General features: G+C 37.9%; 1 protein-coding gene across 3 annotated transcripts in view; it reads right to left on the bottom strand.

Annotated features, from left to right (window-relative positions):
• ECD (ecdysoneless cell cycle regulator) overlaps positions 1 to 23,942 on the bottom strand; it is a 984,622-nt gene that overhangs the window by 85,129 nt on the left and 875,551 nt on the right. For all 3 annotated transcript variants that reach the window (XM_044056092.1, XM_044056093.1, XM_044056094.1), the window contains one exon: positions 1,700 to 1,917. In XM_044056092.1, the coding sequence (XP_043912027.1) occupies positions 1,700 to 1,917 (218 nt within the window). The remainder of the gene's footprint in view (positions 1 to 1,699; positions 1,918 to 23,942) is intronic.

Genomic DNA, 23,942 nt, shown 5'->3' with positions numbered 1-23,942 from the left:
GGAAATCCTGCAGAACAACTTTAATTAGACAAGTAGTTTACTGATAATTTTATCAGCATGATATGCAAAGGATGGTGTAGGATAAAATGTTAGTCCAAGATATCTCTTCTTTGATACATTAGGGATAGTATTATTCATATTATCCTTTATTAAGAGTAGGGGAGGTTTGATAGTTTTGTGTAGAGGCAAATATCATGTTAACTTTGCTACGGTTAATTTGTAATCTGTTACTGTCAATTTGCAGACATCTGAAACTAGACCACAGTTTGGTTTGTAGATTTATGGTTTAGTTTTCAGAGTCAGTAAGTAATAAATCATCTGCACACATAACAACGTATAGCAATGAGAAATCATAAGTAAGATTACGGATGAAGCAGGAGAAGAGAAGGGGACTTAATACATATCCTTGTGGTACACCAGTATTAATGGTGCAAGGAGTTATTTGTATGGACTTAGAATGTTCTGTCTTCAAGGTAGCTTTTAAACCATGTTACAGTATTACTACTAAAAAGTTTAAGGATTTTATTAAGCAATAGATGGTGATGGTGTCAAATGCCCTTGACATATTTACAAACAGGACACCTATAACAAGATCACTGCCCATATTATGCTACTTGTTGCTAGTCGCAGTATATAATGCTGTTGTGATACTAAAGGCATTATGGCAACTTTGCTGTTGATTACATGATAGCCCATTAGGTACTGACATGTTCAGAGACTTGTTTGTACAACAATTTTATAAAAAAATTTAGTCACAGGGCATAAGCTGAAAATAAGCTATAATCCTTACAAGTCCTGTGCTACAGGGAACTTAGGCAAGGAAATTACAACGGAGTGTTTAAATGGATAAGGAAATATCATGGGGACAGCTGAGGGAGATGGTAAATATGGGAAAGTGGTTTTGCAATAGATGAGGATGACATTCTAATAATGCTTGACAAAACCTATGAAATTAAGTGTCAAAAGATTGATTTTTTGTGTCCTTAGCTGTTACTTGGTTGAAGTAAAAGGTGAGGGTGCAAGCAGCAATGGGGTACAGTTGAATGGTACTTGGTTCATTTATATGGGGATATGTGGTGGTTTTGGTTGGGAACTTATTAATTCTACTTTCTACAGATAGCATCTACAGTTTTTAGTTGTTTCTGTTGTTTTTTTTTAAGGTGACAGTATATGAGTAGCTGACACCTGTAAAGTCTCTTCCAATTTCTTTTAACTCCTTCCAAAATTGGAAGGACATCTTGCCTCCTTTTGGGATATGTAGGCAAAAGTACATGGAGAAAACCTACACAGACAAGGGAAGAACATGTAAACAACACAAGTAGACAGGAAGCAGAAGTTAGGACTAGACCATAGGCATATGATATACTGGAGAAAGTGAAACATACTGTCAAAACAGATTACCCTAGCCTATTTGGATTCATCAAATCAGATGCATATGACATAGAACAGACATAATGAAAGAAAAGGAGTAGGGATGACTTCAGACCTTTGACAATACTCCTAAATAGCAAACAACTGAATGAGTGAGGAAACACCTGCTTGAAAAGCCGTACATACTAAAGAATGTACAACAAAAACAGACTTCCTAGCACTGAAACAGACAGGGATGGGTGTAAACATTTATAAAATTCAATCATAAAACTTCTCTTTTCCTTTTAATCATAAAATATTTCTAGAAAGAAAATACAAAACATATTACCATCTGCTTCTGTTTGGAGAAACTTTTCCCAATATTAGTAACGGCTAACTCCATGTCCATTTCCTTCATGTAAGCATGGAAAGTCTTCAAAGCCTCAGCAGATGCTACATCACTGTGGTCTTTACCTTCATTATCTGAGTCACTGCTGTTGTTCAGATAATTTTCATCCTCTTCTAGATCATCAGTGTCAAGATCATCATCATTATCATCATCTCCTCCTACAAAAAGATGACAAATTAAGATGCTACTAATTCCCTTTCCACTACAAAATGTCCTCTCTGAAAACAATTCCTTACAATAGTAACTATCAAATCACAGTTTTCTTACATTTATTTATTTTACTTATTTTACATTTGTTGACCAAGAAACTCTGACTGGACACATATCCATTTTCAGCTGAGGCCCGGGGAGAAAAACTTATATCACCAAGAGCTCATCATTACTATTATTTATTTTTGGTACATCTGAATGCTTTGGCTGAAGAAATACTGAGTCTTTCTTTGATAACTGTTTTCTAATTAAAAAAAAAAACCTTTAGCTTATACAAGTAAATAATCTCTAGTTTTGTTTGATTTATGTTGGTCAGTAACAGAAATTAGTGGGATGAAGGAGAGGAAGACAACTACATTTTCAATGGAGTTTATTTTACTAATCTGACAATCATCATTTTTGTGAGGGAATAAAGATATTGTGCTGGCTATACTAAAACATGAGTTTTACTTCAACAGTCATACTATATCAGTTTTTAGTTCTCCAACAGTAAGCAAACATTAATGAAACAGTTACCAGCATAGTTCTCAACCTTCTCTATCCAAAATGTTAAACACTACCTCTCATAATTTGGAACAAATGGACACAATGTGGAATGCTTACTAACTTCAACTAAGCTCAGAGCATGGGTAAAATGTGTTACTTTATACTTATAAAAATTATTTGTTGAATTAATATGATACATCATTATTTAGCACTGATATTAGTTAACAATATCCTTTAACAATGAAATGTGCGGCAGACCCTTCTGATGCGGAATAGTGTGGCATGCAGACATTTTAAGACTCAAAACAAGGAATGTTCCTCATCATGAGGTACTCTTTAGAGGTATGTTTGCCATGTAACCCCTTTTAGCATCCTGAATATCTGATCTGTTTCAACTGTAATGATCAATAATATTGCTAATGTTGGGATAAAGGCAAGCTCCTGCCATTTAAATTAAGCCACTTTGTGTCAGTAATATGGCAAACAAGAGATTGCTACTTTTTTGTCTCACTAAAACGTATATTATGTATGAATGTATGTATGCAAATAAATACCAGATTATAAACTGGGTTTTTACATTAGTGATATCAGAGTTTTAAGATATTTGTTTCATTAATTTCCAATAGTTGTAAAACATGTTTGAAAAAAAATTAGCTGACAAGTTATCAAAAGATACCAGAGTACAGGGCTGCATCCAAAATTCAAAGAGCTTCAGAGTATGTTACAGCAGTACAGCTCTCCCATTTCATTTCCCATCTTAAACAATGCTGCTATGTATTTGCTACTGGACTTAAATGACGCTCAGAAACAGGTTAAAAAAAGAAGTTATGTCTTACCATAATGTTCCATCTGTGTTGTTGTTGTTCTTCCATTCATCACTGATGGGACTGTTGCTTCTGTTCCAAGCTCAGCTCTAGTTGCTTCTTTATCCAGTGTCATAGATATTACAGAAATCTCGACATCGGAGCCACCTTCCTGAAGAACATTCCTGAGTACCACTGAGCCAAAGGCTGCTCTTCCCCTGGAGACCATGTCCAATTTGTAATGCTTGATGAAAGTGTGAGATTTAGCCCAAATGGCTGCTGCGCAAATGTCGTCTATAGAGGCTCTGGAGTGAAAAGCAACAGAAGTTGCTATGGCTCTTGTTGAATGTGCTTTGATATTGACAGGCTTAGGCTCACTCGCTTGTGAGTATGAAAAGGCAATACAATCTCGGAGCCATTTTGATAAAGTGACTTTTGATACAGCACATCCCGTTTTTGGTCCAGAGAAGGAGATGAAAAATTGATCTGACTTGCGGACAGATTTAGTCCTATCCAAGTAAAAATGTAATTGTCTATGTACATCCAATGAATGTAGACAATATTCTCCTTTACTGGAATAATTTAGGAAAAACACCGGGAGTTCAATGGACTGGTTCACAGAGAAATCAGAAATCACTCTGAGGAGAAAAGATGGATTAGTACGAAGAGATACTCTTTCTTTATGAACGATTAAATGCGGACTCGATGCATAAGGCTTGTAAGTCTGACATTCGTCTAGCTGATGTGATAGCTGCCAAAAATAAGAGATTTCCATGACAGAAATTTAAGGTCACATTTTGCAGCAGGCTCAAAAGGGGGTAAAGATAGAGAGTGTAATACCAGGGAGAGATTCCATGCCTCTAAAGGCCGCCTGCTTGGGGGGTCTACTATGGAAAACACCTTTGAGAAAGGTCTTGCGTATGCGGGTGGAGATAAGTGGAACGCCTTCTAGACCGTTATGAAAATTGGAAATAGTTGCCAAGTGGACTCGAATAGTAGTAGCTGATCCTTCATTCTCAAAAAACTCAGAAAGGTATTGAAGTATAACAGATACAGGAGCTGAGAGGGGGTTGAACATCTGTTCTTTAGACCAGAGAGTGAACCTTTTCACTTATCTCTGTAGAGTTTTCTGGTGGATGCGAACAGGTAAAGAGAGGGTTTCCTGCCTGGCGACTAACGGAAGTGGAGAAACCAAGCGGTCAGCTTGAGAATGGACAGACTCGGAAGAGTCAGCCCTTGGCGGTGAGAGATTAAGTCCAGACGAATGCCTAGGATACATGGAGGTTGTAACAGGTGAGGCCGGAGCAAGGGGAACCACACTTGTTGAGGCCAGAATGGGGCAATGAGGCTCACCTTGCATCTCAACCGAATTGCTTCCTTCAAAAATAGGGGTATCAAGGGAATTGTAGGATAAGCATAGAGGAGACCCGTGGGCCAATCGTGAGTCAAAGCTTCTCTTGGGGACTCCCCCTCTGGGGAAAAAAGGGCAAAGAAGCTGCTGCAATTTGTTGTTCGAAGGGGAAGCGAACAGATCTCAGCAAGGCTGGCCTCAACGGCTGAAAATTTCTGCCGTCACTATCAGACTGAGACACCACTCATGTGGAAGGAGAATGCATCTGCTCAGCCTGTCCACAATCATGTTGGAGCTCCCCAGGATATGCGTTGCTATAAGAAAATGGCTGGAAGCTATCTCCCAGTGCCAAATTCTCATGGCCTCTCGACACAACGGTAGGATTTGGTCCCTCCTTGTTTGTCTATGTACCAGACTACTGACATATTGTCTGACTGAACTGCAATCATTCCAGATGGAAGGAGTGGATGTAATACCTGCAACGCCAACAACACCACTCTCAACTCCAGAACACTGATATGCAAGTTGGCCTCTATGATGGACCACATGCCTTGGCCTGTCTTTCCCTGAAAATGCCCCCCTCACCCTATCAGGGAAGTGTCCATGGTCGCCATGGCATTGGGTTGAGGGACCTGGAAGGGACAACACCAAATTTTTTCATCTGGCCTCACCCACCAGAGAAGATCTTGCTTGCAAGAGTTGGTAATGAGGATCTGTGACTTTAGGGGGGTGAAGATTTGCAAACCATTGGGACAATAGGAGCTATTGTAATAGTCTCATGTGTAATCTTGCTAGAGGAACAATCGGAATGGCCGCACCCATAGACCCCAAAGCCTGGAGAACTTCTCTTGCTGACAGCTTTCTTTGACAGAGTATCACTTGTACTTGCAATCTTAACCTCTGAAGCCTGTGAGCTGGTAGAGATACCAGGCATGTTCGAGTACTGAAAACTGCCCCTATAAATTCCAGCTGTTGGGTAGGTTGTAGATTGGATTTCTCCTAATGGACTGTGATGCCTAAAGAGTCCGCCAGTGAGTGTGTGTAACAGAGGGCTATAGTCAGGAGATGCTTGGTGGGGGCGGAGAGGAGCCAATTGTCTAAATATGGAAACACCAGGAATCCCTGAAGTCTCAGATGAGCTGTCACCACTGCTAGGCATTTCATGAACACTCTGGTGGCCGTCGGGAGATCAAATGGCAGGGCTCTGAACTGGTAATGACTGTCTCCTAGCTGGAAGCGAAGGAGACTCCTGGAGTGTTTGTCCATTCTGATGTGGTAATACGCATCCCGAAGGTCTATCGAGCACATCCAAACATCCTCCAGTAAAAAAGGGAGAATGGATTGAATAGTGACCATGAGGAATTTGGTTTGAACCACTGACTTGTTTATATGGCTGAGATCCAAAATGGGTCTCCAGTGCCCGGTCTTTTTTGGCACCAAAAAGAATCTGGAGTAAAAACTGGATCTGCATTGATCTGGTGGAACTGGTTTGATAACCCTTTTTTTTTTCACAGCTTTCTTATTTTTGAAGCCACTTCTTCCCTTTGACTGGGTGGAACATCGGGAAGGTGTTTTGTAGGTTTTGGAAGTGATGGTAGAGGAATGTAATGGCCTCTGGAAATTATTCTCTGCACCCAGCGATCTTTTGTAATAGAGTGCCAGGCAGTTTGGTGCAGAGAAAAACGAGCCCCGACTGCTTCCAGAGGAAAGCAATCGGGCAAAGCTTCAGGAGCGTTGATAAGACCCGTCCAGAGAAAGAATCCCTGGAGTCTTTATTTCGGGGACCCCCTCTGCCCCTAAAGGAGCGTCTTCCACCATTGGAACCCCCTCTGCCTCTGGGGGAATCCTCACCACGTGCGTTATGGAAACAAACTTGAGATTTTTTGTGCCATATTTTCCCACTCCTCTGGTACCTGGAAAAAGAAAGTTGGGGCTTGGAAAAACGTAGGCCAATGGCAGACAAGGTCTTTCCATCCTGCTCGCACCTGGCCAGTGTGTCCTTTACTTTAGAACCAAACAAGGAAGATGGTTCAATAGGGGCACTCAAAAAGGATGACTTTAAGGAGTCTGCGAGGTCAAAGATGTGCATCCAGGCATGACACCTCATGACTATGCCTGCTCTAGCTGCCATTTTGGTTGCGTGGGAGAGCAACCTCATGGACGAGTTGGAGATAGACTCAAGGGTGACAAGTTGAGAGGCAACCTTGTCTTGTGCCCTGTCACAAACTTGACCCACGAGGGCTCCAGAAAGTTCAGAAATCAGATCCCTTTGGAGCCTCGTGAAATGTGCCAAGTAGTTCAGAGACCTGACTGCAAAGGTCGGTGAAGCAAAAACTCGCTTCCCTAGTCTGTCCAGAGGACCCTCTGTTGGGCGGGTGAACAGTAGGACTTTCCTACGCAAGGTCCTTTTTAGTGGCCGCCGGCGCCACCACCATAGCGTCTACTGGCAAGCCTCTAGACCAGTGGGGATGCTCCTCTGGTGGGGAAAGAATCTTGTCTGCTCTCCAGGTAATGGCATCAACAGAATCAGGGTTCTTCCACACATGCTGCATGACGAGCTGGACTAACTCGTCGGCAGGTGGGGTCACCCAAGAAGTAGAAGGCCGAGAGCAGAAAGCCTGCAGGAAGACAGACCCCTCTGTTTCAATATTTCCAGGATATCTCCAAAGGAGACATAGTCAGGGGGTGACCGTGGGGACCCCTCCCCATCACCGTAGTCAGTACCTCTGTGAGTGACTCCTCCAGAGAGTCAAGGTGTTTTCTCTTACATGCCTTCTTCCGAGGAGGTTCTTCAGTGGGAATGTCTGAAGAAGACTCGGAAGTAAGAATACCCTGAACTGGGGTTTCCTGAGGCTTCTGCTCTTGGAGTCCTGGGGAGGTGGGCTCATGGTAGTTGTAGCTCAGAGGGAGCAGGGGAAAGATCCGACGTACAAGAAGCGCTTCCAGAAGCAAGCACCCTCTCCATCACCCGGAAAGCAGGCCCACCCGAAGAAGAATGGGAGTCAAGAACAGAGTAGGAAAATCTCGGGACAGGGGTCATACCCCACTCCATCAGACCCACTCCCGGGGATGGAGCCTCTAGCAAGATCGAGGCAGGAGTTGTCCCCGGATCAGAGGACGGAACTGATAAAAAACTTGGAACCATGCTCAGAACCAAGGGTTTCACCCCCCAACCATGAGACAGGATGGGATGGTTCTGATGGAACTGAAACCCAAAGGGTGGGCCTCGAAGCCTCAGTGAGGGTTAGTGTCGGCACCGAGGAATGGGTTCCCCACTAAGGATGTCAGAGCTATGGGCCTTGGAACAGACAGATCCAAGGGAGGAGTAAAAGTGAGAGTCCTAGGAGCAGTAGATTCAAAACCCAAAGTGGGATGAGTCTTAGGAATGTTTGTTATCCCTCTGGCTGTCAACAGCTGGTCCAGCAGGCACACCACATCGAATTCAGAAAGACTCCTGGTGGACCTTGTAGACACTCCTGAAGGGGAGTTAGGCCAGTCCAGAAAAGGGATTTAAGTCTGGCCTAAGAATGAGTCCAATGAACGGAAGTACCAGGTCCGTGGTGTTTGAGATGCCGGCACTGTAGTCTCTAACTTGGAGACGGGCAATATACGAATCACTGGCGTTGAGATGGGACTCGGTGCCGAGAAGGCACTCTGAGTCGAGGTTATTATCGGTTCCAAAGGGATTGTCGGAACTGCCTTTGGTGCTGTAAAGTGTGAAGTCGGTGCAGAAACTATTGAAGACAGTAAGGTCGGAGCTGTAGTCATCATTGTAGATAGGAATGGTGCTGAAGGTGGCGCTGATGTTGAGGTTTCTGTAATATCTAGGACAATGGACAAAGAAGCAACTGGAGCTGAGCTCGAAACAGAAGCAACAGTCCCATCAGTGATGAATGGGAAGAAGATCAACAACATCAGATTGCTTCTTTTCTCTGCTCTGAAAAATACACCAAACTGCATCATTTTCAAGGGATGACCACATGGCTTAATTTATCAAAGAAATACTTTATGGAGTGCAGAGTTCTGCAGGGCTCCATTTTGGTTCCCTTTTGCTCTTGAGTCTCCACACTGCCTGTGAATGAGTTTGGTCATTGATATCATTACTATGCAGATAATATCCTGCTGTCCTTATTCTCCTAGAAAGAGAGAGAGAAATTTATCAGCTTAAAAGACTATTTACATTATATACTTACTTGGATTAGAAATACTAGACTAGTATATCCTTAAAACAAGCCGGTTCAGGGAGACCAAAGGAAAGCACTGTTCCAAATATTGTAGAGATGTTTTCTTAACGCAAAATTTATTGGAGTAACAAAGAAGCGTTTTCGCTACCAAAACTGTAGTAGCTTCCTCAGAGAAAGTTAAAAATAACAATGCAGAGTACTAGCGTAAATACAAGTATTTGGCGCCACATTGCAGAATACAAATTAAGCCAATTAGATAGTAGAACAAAACGTCATTTCCTGCTTTGCTAAACTACCGAGAATAATTGGCAATGTCTCACTAGAAAAAACGAAGATAAATATAAAAAGTAATAAAATAAAGTGTACAAGCATTGAGCATCACATACTGCAATTGTGCCAATTGAAAAATCAACTTAAAAACCTTGCTAAAAAAGACGATGTTTTTTTAAAACGCATTGTTTCTATTAAAAGTACTGTAACAAATGTAAATTCCAATAATAAATGTGCAATACAAAATGTCTGTGCACATAAAGAAATCCTCAGATCAACAATAATACCTTAAAAAAACATTTGAACATGTCATTTTAAAAATACGTCTAAACAATGCAGTCCTGTTAAATCAAGGACTCGTCAATAGAAATATATTAACAATGGCACTTGTATACTCAAGTGCAGATATTTGACTTAGCTTGAGAACAAAATGTAATTATTAATTAAAACTCTTGCAGCGAAAACTTCAGTGTAGAAGTACGCTAAACAAACTGCAAAAAGTAGAATGCGCTACAAAGGTGTGCGCCCGTTTAAAGTAACTTGAAAGAACCTGTGCATGAAATGTGGCTGAAATGTACATAACAAGAATGTACAGGTGATGCATACTACACTAAGGCTCCACAAAAAGGGCTAATAAATAAACGTAATGTGTTAATATTAACAGCAACACGTGTTTACCCAGATGCAGGTACAGAACTAAATCTTAGAGATAGTAGTGATTGTTAATCTTACAAAAAGAAATTCAGTGTAGAAATGCACTAGGCAGACTACAATGTGTAGAATACGCTGCAAAGATGTATTCCCATATAAAATAACTTAAAAGAACCTATGCATAGAGGGTGTATATAGCTAGAATATACATGTAGTGCGTGTTACTTAGAAGCCCCACAAATGAGATGTTAAGGTATGACAGTGTTAATGGGCCAAAAAAATGCACACTGAATGAATGAAAATGAAGATAAAAGTGCCCCAGTAGGAATAAATTTATCTTAAATAACTTTTAAGTTTAAGGAGACATGAAATATTACAATTTTCATTCAACCCAGGCGGGTGAAATGCATTAAGTTTTATCTGCCATTCCAGTTCTTTAGTTTCCAAGAGGATCGATACAGGTCCACCCCTTATATTATGTGGAATGTGGTCAATGGCAGTAAAGCGGAACCTGTGTCCAGTGTTATGGATAATGTGTTTTGCCAACGCATTTTCTTCCTTACTTTTTTTAATAGCGTACATGTGTTGGTAAATTCTTTCTTTAAATTTGCGCTCAGTTTTACCAACATAGTACGCAGGGCAACTGTCACAGGTGGCCAGATAAACAATAGACTTCGTGTCACAGTTGACTTTATAGTGGATGCTAAGTTTTTTGCCATTCAATTGGAAAGAGTTGCCAGTTCTAAGGCAGCTACACCAATTACAGTGTCCACACATGGATGTCCCTTTTTGTTTTGAAAAAATATCAAAGTGCTTATTCCTCTCTAACAACGCTTTCATATTTTGACCTCTCCTGTAAACTATCAAAGGCTTATCTCCCAGTCTCTCAAGTAAAAAACTGTTGCTCGTAATAAAGTGCCAGTTTTTGAAAATGATGGAACAAATATATTTAGAATCAATACTAAATGTTGTGATGAAACTGGAAGAATACACATGAGCCTCTTTGAATGCATGTTGTAGAGGGGTAGTAGGACTGGGTGATGATGGAAATTCAACCAGGGAGGAATTTACAATAAGTCCTTTATTGTTGTTATCAAGAAGAGGTTTGTAAAAACCTCCTAATCTCTTGTTCCTCACTTCTGATGTTAACTCGTGAATTAAAGACACTGGATAATCACGGCTACTAAACATTTCAAATAATAGTTGGCATTCACTATCAAAGTAGGCTTCAGTACTACACATTCTAGCTGCTCTAATGAGCTGACCTTTAACTATTGATCTTTTTTGCCTGAATGGATGCTGGCTTGAAAAATGAAGAAATGAGTTACAATAGGTTGGCTTTCTATGAATGGAAGAAGATAGTGAGCCAGTCAGCATGTTTTTTTCAAGTCTAACATCCAAATAGTCTATTGAAGTTGTTGAAAAATGGTATGTGAATTTGAAGAAAGAAGTAGTACTATTCATATATTCAATGAGCAAAGATGCATCCTGTTCAGATCCCTGAATAAAATGAAAATATCATCCTGGTATCTGGTATAATATGCTATCTGATGTGAGAAATTAGAATTATGAAGAATGAATTTTTGCTCCCAAAAGGCAACGAACATGTTGGCCACAGAGGTGCCACAGGGTGAGCCCATCGCAATACCTTGTGTTTGTAAAAAGTATTGCTTTTCAAAAATGAAAAAGTTAGATGTTAGGATAATCTCTAGGAGCTCAGTTACTGTGTCAATATAAATTTTAGGTGCACCTAAGTTGGTAAGTATGATGGCAATCCATTCTGTGGCTTCCAAGTGTGGGATGGAAGTGTAAAGATCCACCAAATCTATGGTGAGAAAATTACATTCAGAATCCAGATTCAGCTGGTTGATGTTAGAAAGAAAGGACCATGAGTCCTTGCAGATACCAGGGATTAGTTTGAGATACTTGGACAAAATGCTGTCCACTAGACGAGCGCTAGGGTGAGTCATAGAGGACCTACCGTCTATGAGGGCTCTCATTGGTGGATTGTGTAGGTCTTTATGTATTTTTGGGATTCCAAAGATGATAGGGGTCTTTGGTGTGATGATGTCAATAAAATGGTAGATGTCATTATTGATATTTCCTGAAAGGAATAAGTCCATGAAATAACCCCTATTTCTCGAAAAAGCTGTATTCATTTCATTAAGAGAGGAGGGTTTATAAGCTGGGCTGTCAAGGATACGTGACATTCTTGCAGCCCACCCCCTTTATCCGGTTTGAAAACTCTTACTGGTAAGTTACAGAGTTCACTCAAAAGCAATTGTTGCCCCTTAGAGATGTTAAATTTCTGATGACTAACTAAAGATTTGTAGTGCGCATCAAGGTATCTCAAATCAAATTCACAAGCTCTCTCAAAGAGGGATAATTCAGGGTGTAATGGAGGGTTGTATACACTCAATAGTTTAAGGTTGTGTAACTCTTGTTGCATTGGAGCAGAAAATAATAGACCTAGATTAAGCTTACGCGTGAAACATTTTAAGTCAACAACAGTATCAGCCAAGCTAAAATGGCAACTAGGTACAAAAGTGTTGCCCAGTGCCAACAAGTCAATAAGTTCTTGTTCAACGGTAAAACTGGAAAAATTGTAAACATGAAAGTCACCTCTAGTGTTAACTAGAATGATAGGAGACTCATTGTGTCCAAAGCAGGAAACATTGTTCAGGTTTAAGGTCAGTGGTTGTTCCAGCGAGCATTCCTCTGGCCTTGTTGGCGATTGTTGTTGCGTTGGCCTAAAAAACCTGTGTTGTTGTTATTGAGACCTTGATTGTGTTGACCAGGCCCCTGCTGTTGTGGAGCATTATTAGAGTTCTGATTATAGTTATTCCTGTTGGCCCTGATTCTGTTGCTACGACGTGGTCCTATGTCCGGGTCAGGAAACTCTAGTGTTGAGTCCATTTGTTGGTCCTGATTATGGACAGAGTCAGAAACTCTGTCAGGAGGTAGATGGTTAATATTAGAAGGTTCCAAGTTAGAAGAAGGGATAGTAAGTTTAACATAAGCTTTGTTTTGCTGGTAAACTAATCTGTCCCGACTTAGTTTTTTAGCTTTATTTCCTTTTAACTTGCCCAATAATGCATCGATGCTGTTGAAAATGCGTGCGTAATCATATTTATATCTTGTAAAGTCTAGGTCTGCTTTAATCAAATTATCCAGCTCGTTGATTTCAGATGTAAGAGTAGAAATATGTATTGAATAATGTTTGATCATTAATTCTAGAAGTTGAAAGCCTTGCTGATCGAATAAAGTTTTTAAATCAGATAAAAAGACAGCGTCAATTAATAAACCTGTGGGAGCAAAAGTGCTCTATATATATAATCTTATATATATATATAAAATCTTTTATATATATATATATATATATATATATAAGACTAGTATATCCTACAAAATGGGAAAAATGCTGGTTTGTGCAATCATTTTCCCTTCACAGATTCCATAACTAACTCCACTTATTGTCTTTGGAGATAATCAGTTAAGAGTCTACATCTAACGTGAAAAACCTGGGGACACTATCTAATAATGTGCTAACATTGAGGGATCAAGAGTTAGTAGGCATCATATGAAGAAAACCACTTGGATCACACACATGATTTCATCTGTGAATTTGGCAATGATTATTCATGCACTTTTTATACCTTGATTACAACAGTGCCCTTTATTTGGAGGTCTCTCATAAGATCTTGTCTGCTTGCAGCAGGTCCAAATTCTATGGTCACGGTTTTAACTGGCTCTTCCAGACTTTGTCATATTGCCCCCTAAGCTGCAGGATCTGGGTGGGGTATCTGCTGAAGCATGATCTACATTTACAATCTTACTAGTCTGCTATTAAAACCATATGGTCTGGGCCTCCTCAACTTAAGACCCGTCAGTGCTCTATGCCCTTTTCAGTTGCTCAAGTCAGTAAGTGAGAAGTTGCTGGTTATTCCAAGAAAAAGGCTTGTGCCTTTCTAGCCAAAATTCTGTGTAAAGAACTATCTTTTCTTTTTAGTTAAGGCAAGAAAAAGGGGGGCTTTTGAGGATACCCCCTTACTGCTATACTTTCAGAAGTGTTTATTTATGCCTTCCATTTTTTTAAATTATTTTATGAACAATCTCCTTCGACTGTCTCATTAGTGATTTATCTTAAACTGCTATGTCAGCTTTAGTCTGATTTATGGTATTTGCTGTTTGTTTTGGTTTATTTGTTTTTATAACCGCGGTGGTGGTGCTGCGGTAGCGTTGTCGCCTCACAGTAAGACGCTGTCCGGTTCGATTCTCAGCTAGAGCGTCTTCTGCATGGAGACATGCGTGAATGGGCGTACCTTTGTTGAAGGTTGTGCGTCAGGGCTGGTAACTCGGCACGTAAAAATCACTACCAATCATTAGTGGACCGGAGTTCCGCTGTGGCGACCCCTAACCGGGAAAAGCCGAAAGACACAACAACAACAACAACTGTTTACATTTTCAAGCACTTTAAATAAAAGACATGTGACGTAGCATCAAACACCACACATGTCTGGTATATACAATGGCCAGATGAGTTACAATTAGCATTTCCATCTGAATGTTACCTCAAGCCTCTTTTTCCAGAACTAGACAATGATAGTTGGTTTGATACTGTTAATCACATATGTGAAGCCTGCCAGCCTAGCCAGATAGAATTTTATAGATAATTCTATCATTTGTAAATATTAATGTAAGACACAGGCTTGTTGTCTTAAATAGAAAAAACTGCTGTTAGATGTGGAACTGAAAAAAAATGAAACGGTGCTCTCTGCTGACCACGTAAAACATGTTGTGACCCTTTGATCTAAAGTCGGTTCCGGCATGTCTAGATGAAGACATTTTTTTTTATTGTTTTAACCAAGAGTTGAATTGCTAGATTTAAACATGCAAATGTATTTTTATTGCTCTGCTTTCTGACCAGCTGCAAGATAACGAATGGAGATGTTAAGAATGTAAATGTAGTTTCTGTTAGCCTGGGAACCCAGGGAAGTGTGAAGAATGATGTAATGGGAATCAGGAATGCGATTTTAAAAACAGAGAGAATCAGAGATTATTAAGCATTTTTGTCTTTACCATCCAGCTCATCAGCACTCTGCCTATTCTACATGTAAGTTATCTTAGATCTGTGTTTTCTCTTAGAGATAGCTAGAAACTAGAAAGATTCGACTAAGTGTTTTTTCTGTGATGTCAGAACTATACTACTGAATTATTTTAAGTATTTCTCTGTGATCTCTGAACTCTTGACTAGCACTGTGTAGTAAGAAGTATTGTCTTGTGTTTTTATTTATTAAGTATTTTAAAACCTTTCAACTGTGGCTGTTTTGTGCAGAGATATGTTAAGCTCTAAGAGTACACTGCATGTATATAGGGCTCCTGTACCAAGTCACTCTAATAAGCCTTGACTGTTTAGTTATACTACCAATTGGATAATAATATTGCACAGTCATAACTGGACGCCCTTTTAAGGGCCTTTGAGTAGTTGATAAATATTAGCTGGGTGGTGGCAGTGATTTCTACCGTATAGCCTGGGTAAAAGGGGCACAGCCGGTGAACCTGTGCCAGCCTTCCCCAGGAGTGTCTGTGTGGTTGTATAAACTCTTATCTCAAAGTTTGTGTGTGTGTCAGCTACTTGGGCAGGGACATGAAGCACTAGTTTGTCAGAGAGGGTGCTGGATATTTTAGCTTGCCCAGCTGGCTGAGATCTGGACCCTATAGCTGTGCCAGTGGGGAGTCTTATTGGGGACCTGGAGAGCAAGGGAGCGACCAGCCTTGGACTGACTGTGATCTCTGTGTGCTCTTAAGGGAAATTTCACTTTACTGTATGTATTTGTTTTCCTATCCTCCTATATGAGACGCCCCTCACTGGTGTTAGTAGTGAGGATTGAGGCTCCTTGATTGCTGGGCCAGGGCACGGGCGTCACAACATATACTTTCTAACTATTTACTGAATCACACAATGATTTTCACTGTGTAAAAACTAAACTCTGTAGAAAAGCTATTTAGCACATATCCTTTTTTGTACTACAATATGAAACTTGACTTTTTGTATTCAAAAGCAGTAATATTAAATAATAAATAAGCAAACTAATATAATCAGATTGTTTATTTAATCAGTTAGTGCCAAATCTCGAGTGCTGCCTTTACTTTTACCTTACAACTAATATGAATATGCTTCTGACAGGAAAAGGAACTTGTGTTTGATGCCCTCCTGATGTCATGAAACACACACTACTTCACTATATATCACTTCAGCCAACATACATCTGTAGAACTCTGTGATGAAAATTAATGGAAGCAAAACTACAATGGTTTGGTCAACATCATAATTAAAAAGAAGAGGACTTGCCCACAGTACCAATGGCATGAGTCCAATCACTCATATGCCTGAGGACCATACTCTCTTACTACGTCAACAAAGCTAAAACAATGTCCTCTTTGATGGGTCCTCTGTGTGGGTTCAACCTTTTCACCAATCACAACTGGCAAAATTTCTCATAACATACCTTATATGGGACATGTGTTTAGTGTTGAAACATGCCGTGAAGCTATTTCCCTAATGCCCCACCCCTAAGCCAATCATTTCTTCTCTAGCCACTACTGACTATAGTTCCTGCAAACCAAGAAACAATGAACATTTGACACCAGCACTACTAACAAATACATACATACCCAACCAACAATGAGCTCCTACAACAGGGGGTGGATTAATATGCCAGCCAAGTGCAAGGGGATGGTAGAGGGTTACCAGTGCCTCGTCAAGAAGCAGCCCAGAGATACACTGATACAGTAAGAATAGATCTGTTAATCTATAATTGTAGCTTCTACCTGATGGGTCATATGGTTTGGATGAATCCCAAGCAATAAGTCCACCTGGGCAAAAGAGTTAGAAAATAGACGGAGGACTAAGGTTCAGTGGTTCTCGTACTGATATAGAGATGCATCAAAGGAAGCACAATTTCCAGAGTTGCATTCAAAACAATAATACTTGTTGAAGGTAAGCAAAGAAAAAGTGGACAGAGTGCAAATGCCTGCAATGGAGTCATTCTTGAAGCATGCATCAGATGCAACCACTCTTTTGAAGAGTGATTTCTGACCCCAGCATTTCCCAGGGGTGGTCTACTACAAAGATGATGTCATTGGCAATCTATTTAGAAAGTGTATGCTTGGCAGCCATAAGCCCCTCCCCTTCCTGGAACAAAGGAGATTTTATGTCCTAAACTCATGTATTTGCTTAGGGCAAATGTTTTCTTTGCAATGCATATTCAAAGCATGATGTGCTCTTTCTCCTGTAGGTTCAGACTCAGAAAAAGGAGACAAATGGACTGATTCAGACATACCTTGGAAATTACTTTCAGAAAGAGATGTACATTACTCTAAGAAATACTTACTCTTTGAGGTTAACCACATAAGTTCCCCTACATATAAGAGATGGCAACTGTGAGATCCCGTGAGTGGATGAGAAAGGTGATGGCCACCAGCCATGAAAACTCACTTTCCAGAGAATAAACTTCAGCAATGGTGAAAGCACAAGCTCAAACAGCAGACAGGCATGCCTGTCAATTATGATGTAAAATTCCCATAGACAGGAAGGGTTCTTCAACGATGGAGCAGCACTGTCATATGGAAACACTTAACCAGCAACTACTGGGTCATAACTCTACGTTCCACAAAGTAATAAAGGGCAGCCAAATGCATCTTAAATGTAGAATAACTGAAGCCTAAATCATACAGATGTCACAGGTACGTTAGGATCACTGACATGTTGAAAAACTGGAAAGGTAAAGGGGACTGCTTCACCCAAATACAGAACTGCTTCTAACTGAAGAGACAGACCTGCTGAGTAGAAAGCTTCCTGGCAGCCTCAGTTAATTAAAAGATCTCCGACAGAAAGTACAGTGTAATGAGAAGATCTACATCAAAATCCATCTATGAAGAGGACCTGGATTTTACCCCAATCATGGTAAATATCCATGGCCTGTCAATTATTAAGGTTAGCATGACTTAATACTGAAAAAAAAACACATATGAAAAACAAGATAATAATTTACTACATGACTTGAAATGTAGAGGATATGAGAAAGAATGTTAAATAAACAGTACTTAGATATTACATTGACATGCAATGATAGTTTGTTTGTTTGCGTCTTTCGGCTTTTCCCGGTTAGGAGTTGCCACAGTGGAACTCCGGTCCGCTAATGATTGGTAGTGGATTTTTACGTACTGGGTTACTAGCCCTGATGCACAACCTTCAACGAAGGCATGCCCCATTCACGTATGCCTCCACACAGAAGACGCTCTAGCTGAGAATCGAACGGGACAACGTCTTGCTATGAGGCGACAACGCTACCGCAGCACCCATGTTAAACCTATTTTACATAGAAATGGAGACCCCAGTGATGTTAACAGTGAGAAAGGAAAACAAGTGAGATTAACATTAGCATACAAAAGGCATACTAGAGATGTACAAAAAAATTATAAGCAAGCAGTGATACATTAGATGATTAGATGGTTTAGAATTATTGAAAAATAACATAATTACAGGTTATCCATAATTTGCATAAAAGAGAGCTAAAAATTTGACATAAAAATTATGTTATAAGGAACAAGTGACACATAAAATTAGGTTTATTAGTAAAAAGTAAAGAAAAGTTTTTTTAAACATTCCACTACTAATAAGGTTTTTCATTTAACAATTTTTGCTACATGCGACACTAAGAATGTAGCTCATTTAGTTGATAAATAATAAACATATAATTGAGACATTAATAAATATTGATAGAAACACATTCTTATGGATTATAAAAGGTTATATAGTCAATGAAAAACACCAATATATATCCTCTTTCCTTTTATGAATCAGATTCTTATATTATTTAAGAACTCATTAAGTCTAATTATTTATGTAAAGATCTATCAGTATCATTATTTCCAATAGCTTACATGACCTAATATATTTTAATAGCAAAAAAACGATACACGAGCTGATTAATATCTTTTAAAACCAAAAAAAGATAGATTTGAAGGAGAATGGCCTTATACATTGGCATCAACTCTTGTCAGGAAACAAAATACATTCTGCAGAATATTTAATTGCAAAATATAGCAGAGAAAATAATAGTTGGTTAGACTTGCAAACATGTAAAGAATTTATACAAGATAAAATCAAAGTAAAATTCAATACACAAAATACTCAGATTCCCAAAATTCTAAACCATCTATCTAATGTCAATAACAAATCATCTAATAATATTCCTTCATTATCAATAATTTACAAAATCCTAATAACTGAATTTGCTTTATCGAACAGCTCATTCTGGTCATATTCAACTAAAATTAATAAAGAATTTTCAGATAATAAAAAAAACTAATATTGAAATTAGCAGTGAAAACATCTTATCCATACTGGAAAATACTTACATGGAAATTTATAAATAGAAATTTTCTCACACCTCAAAAGATAATAGCTATATATAACTTATATAACACAAAATGTTGGAAATGTGAGATAGACCTTAATGCTGACTGGCAACATATGATAATTGGTTGTAAAACAGTTCTTCCATTTTGGACCGACTTCAGAAACTTATGTAGAGCATTGTGGTCAGACACGTTTAACATCTCAGATTCTATTATATTATTTAATGCACCTATACCTGAAATGATTTCAGTATCACAAATACCTATTCTCTGGAGTATTTTAGCAATAGCTAGAAAAACCATTACAAAAAACCCAGAAAATGAAGACTACTCTCTCATTCAATAATGAATTTATCTGTTTAGCAAAATAAGTATGCAATAACGAAATACTTTCTGCAAGAATGAGAACTAAAAATGTGACACAAATTATTAGCTTGGGAACAATTACAAAGCTTACTAGAAAAGCATTAATTACATAAGAAATGGTTCGAATTTTGTAATGGACTTTGTAAATAGTATGTACATAGTTTCATGAGCTTGTTAATTATTGTGTAGATGATTATTGTTTTGTTTTAAAACCAAATAAAAAGTAAAAAAAAAGATTGTAGTTCATTTAGCTACTTGCAAATACTGCTTGGCATATTATGAAGGGAAGACAAATCGTAAGCTGAAAAAAAGAATGGGTGGTCATGTATCAGATATCAAGAGATTTGTTGAAACAAATGCGTCATTTAAACATATTAAAAGTAATGGTACTGACCATCAGTTCGCTTTTGCAGTGTTAAAAGTTCCTAATGAATGTGTTAGGAGAGGTGGCATTACTACTATAACTGAGGCCGAGAAATATAAATGGATAAATTATTTGCAAGGTGATATTTTTCCAGGGCTGAATGAGATGTTTAGTTTGAAACCTGTTTTAAAAATATAACAATGGTTTCAACCAATTAAGTTTACGTCGTGTGTCTATTGGTATAGTGATGGTGTCCAAGTTCCAATACGCCAGTAAGACACTCGTTCAATCTCAAATATAAACACTGATGTGATAAATGAATAAAGGATTTTATTAGACAAGCGCTTTCGCTATGAATAGCTTCTTCTTAATTGACCATTACTATACAGCTATGAAGAACATGCTGAATGATAGCTTCTATGAAGTTGTCATGGTCAATACCATAGTAGATATTGTAAGATCAATTAGAAATACACTACAAGACCTTTATCTAAGTAAATTGGTAGATGAAGACCTTTATGGATATTTATCTATTAAAGAACCTGTGATACCAATTATGCATGGATTACCGAAAATTCATAAGAATTTAGATGACCCTCCCATGAGACCTATAGTCTCAGGGCGTGGTTGGGTCACGGAACATCTTTCTGTGTATATAGAGAAGAATCTTAGACCTATATTAAGTGACAATAAATATGTGCTTAGAGATTCCAAACAGTTCTTGCTTGATCTCTATGAATGTATTGGCAATCAGACTGAGCTAGAGCCTTATATATTCGTTACTCTTGATATTCAATCATTATTCACAGTCATACCGAATGAGTTAGGTTTGACATTTATTTCTGATTATTTAAAAGTACATAGTAATTATAATAAAATAAAAATAGATTTAATACTACACTTTTTGGAATTGGTATTGGACAATAACATTTTTATGTTTGATGATGTCACATATAAACAGGTTGATGGTGTTGCAATGGGAACACCATGCGCCAATAGCTATGCGAATATGTTTTTGGCGCAGTGGGAGGAGAGTGTTCTATTTAGGACAGAATTTTTTATGAAATATGTGTTGTTCTTTCGACGTTTCGTTGATGATGTTTTTATTACATGGAAGGGGACAGTGGAGCAGTTAGAGTTGTTTTTAAGAACCATGAATACTTTAACTAATTTTCTTACATTTAGTTTGAATTATTCAGTGAATAAGATTGAGTTCTTGGACTTGTATATTGAGGGACTGCCCAATGGGTTGGTAAACACTGGTATATTTAGAAAGGCTTGTTATAGCAACTCTCTGCTAATGAGGTCAAGTATGCACCCTTCCTTTGTGTTTAAAAATATTATAAGAGGACAGGGAATAAGGGCCTCTAGGCTTAACCCCACTAATGAAGGTTTTGGCATTGAACTTGATAATCTAAGGGACAGGCTATTAGAGAGAGGCTATGATAGACATGAAGTGGATAATAGCTTACAAGACCTGCCCAATTTACGATGCACCATTGCAACACCATATTTTGGACCAGATGAGGGTATAGGCAAACAGGCTAGTAATATGTACAATACATCTGTTGTGAAATTCACTTCTTTTACATCTGATTGTCATAGAATCAGAGATATTATTGGTAAATTTTGGACTGTTTTTCAAATAAATGATGACATCAGGAACACTGTGGGTGATATTCCGAAGTTTCAGTACAGGAACAGAAAGAATCTTAAGAGGATGTTATGTTATACCAATGGGAATAACATTAATATAAGCACAGGTCATACTGAGCCTTGTGGCAAGTGCAATTTTTGTAGGTATATAGATACTAACTCAACTTTTTTACATCCTGATACAGGAATAATTTTTAGGACTACTACTATAGCTAACTGCATGACTTGTAATATAGTATATCTTGCGGTATGTCAAGTATGTACTTGTTTTTATGTAGGTAAAACCAATCGTAAATTTAGAGATCGTATTAGAGAACACATTTACAATATTAGGAAAGGGTCTCCCAATAATGCTCTAGCTAAACACGTAGAGGACAATGATCCGTCACATACCTTTCTCTTTAGGGTATTGGAAGTTATACCAACCAATGCGAGAGGAGGAGATATTAGAAATCATACCGAAGATAGGGAAAGTGATTGGATTATACGCCTAAGGGCAGATAGTGGGGCAGGTTTGAACGAGAGAGTATCTATTAAACCTAAGCTAAGAAAGAGAAGGAAAATTAAGTAAGATGTTTAACTAAGTAAGATGTCTAATATTAGGTATATTTGTGTATATACATACATACATACTCTTTTTTATATCATATTAGAATGTATATATATATATGTATATATATATATATATATATATATATATATATATATATATATATATATATACTCCATATGAGTTATATATATATATTTTCTAGTTTTATAAATGACATGCACGTGATTTTGTTATCATGCAGAAAATTTTGATTAGTTTTTATAGAAATGTTTTTTATATTTACTACACATATGTACATACTCATTTGCCTATTCATATGTATGTTTATATAGGTTTCATAGGACTACATTGGATGATTAGTCACTTATTATTTGAGACTAGAATAATTTTAGAGTTCTCTATATAAATTATATATACGTCTTATTTTTATACATATGTTTATTCTATACATCATCTATGCAGGAAGTACAAGATTACTATGAAATCAGTTATATGCATTTATATGTGTAAATATATATATATATTTAATTCTGTTTTTTATTATATATATTTGTTGTTTTTATATCCATTTATTTTTACATATATATAGTTTCTACATTTATATATATATATATAGTTTTTACATATATAGTTTTTATTTACACAGCTGCTACATCTCTATTGCATATATTTTGACATGTTTTTAAACACTAAATGTTTCCCTTTTAAATATGTAATGAGATGAGTTTTTAATTGAATGTTAGAACTATAAATATGGCAGTAAAGCTAAATGTATTTGTATTGAACAGACCTGAAGAAGCTATTCATAGCGAAAGCGCTTGTCTAATAAAATCCTTTATTCATTTATCACATCAGTGTTTATATTTGAGATTGAACGAGTGTCTTACTGGCGTATTGGAACTTGGACACCATCACATTTCCTGGTATTTACTTTCTGCTTCGCTCTAAGCCATTTTTTGTTTCGTTGATTATTTTATTGTTGCTTGGCTGAGAGCGTTTATCGTAGAGGTGGCTGCTACGCTATCTTGACATCTATTGGTATAGTATTTAATTGATGCAGCTGTTGTTTTAATCAGTAATGTGAAGAAGCAAGCAGCTTGCAAAAAAATTGTTGAAGAAGTTAAGTTTGTTGTTTTAATTTTTTTTTGTCATTTTACATAAATTAAATTTGTTTTCCACATTTACTACAGGCGATTTACCTAGCTTTTTTGAGATATTAATTTCATTGTTAGCTTCAATACATGGTCTAAGTGCACGTCTAAAACCTAGTGGTTCTTTCTGATGCTTCTCTAAGCAAGGGAGAACTCAAAGACTCCGTCAAGACTATCTGCAGAGAGCAGTCATTCTCTTGGAAACCTTAAGAAGCACCGAATCAGAGCAAGACCATGAAATGCTTGAAAGTCTTTCTTGATCTTTCATTTCCTCAGTTAATTTTAAATGTGCACTTGCAGTTTGACTCACTGTACATACACTGACAGCTTTTGATAAATTTAGCTTTGCTTCTTTTAATAACCTGGCCTGTATTTAATAATGTCTTACATCATAACTCTAATCTCTTTTTATTAATGAATCATGCAAATCATAAAATTCACAGTAGTTGTTTTGATTTTTCAGATCAGTAATGCAAGCGGCTTTTCTCTTAAAGGGACACTATGCTCTTTTAAATAGGAATGGCAAAATAAGCAGCATTTTTCTAGGCTCACAGTAATACCTGAACTCTCCAGCTACAGGTATTTTGTTTTTCTCCGCTTCAAGAAACAAAAAGTTTTAAATACCTTTTAAAAATTTTCCTCAGTGACATGCAGAAACATGGCATGCTGCATCTCTTTAGGACTCCTAACTACTCAATTAACAGTAAAGGCATTT

The sequence above is a fragment of the Protopterus annectens genome, chromosome 14.part0 (assembly GCF_019279795.1).
Source record: "Protopterus annectens isolate FY-2018-M chromosome 14.part0, PAN1.0, whole genome shotgun sequence".
Taxonomy (NCBI): Eukaryota; Metazoa; Chordata; order Ceratodontiformes; family Protopteridae; genus Protopterus; species Protopterus annectens.
Note: the sequence above shows the minus strand (reverse complement) of the source record. Positions and strands in the feature narration are given on the sequence as shown.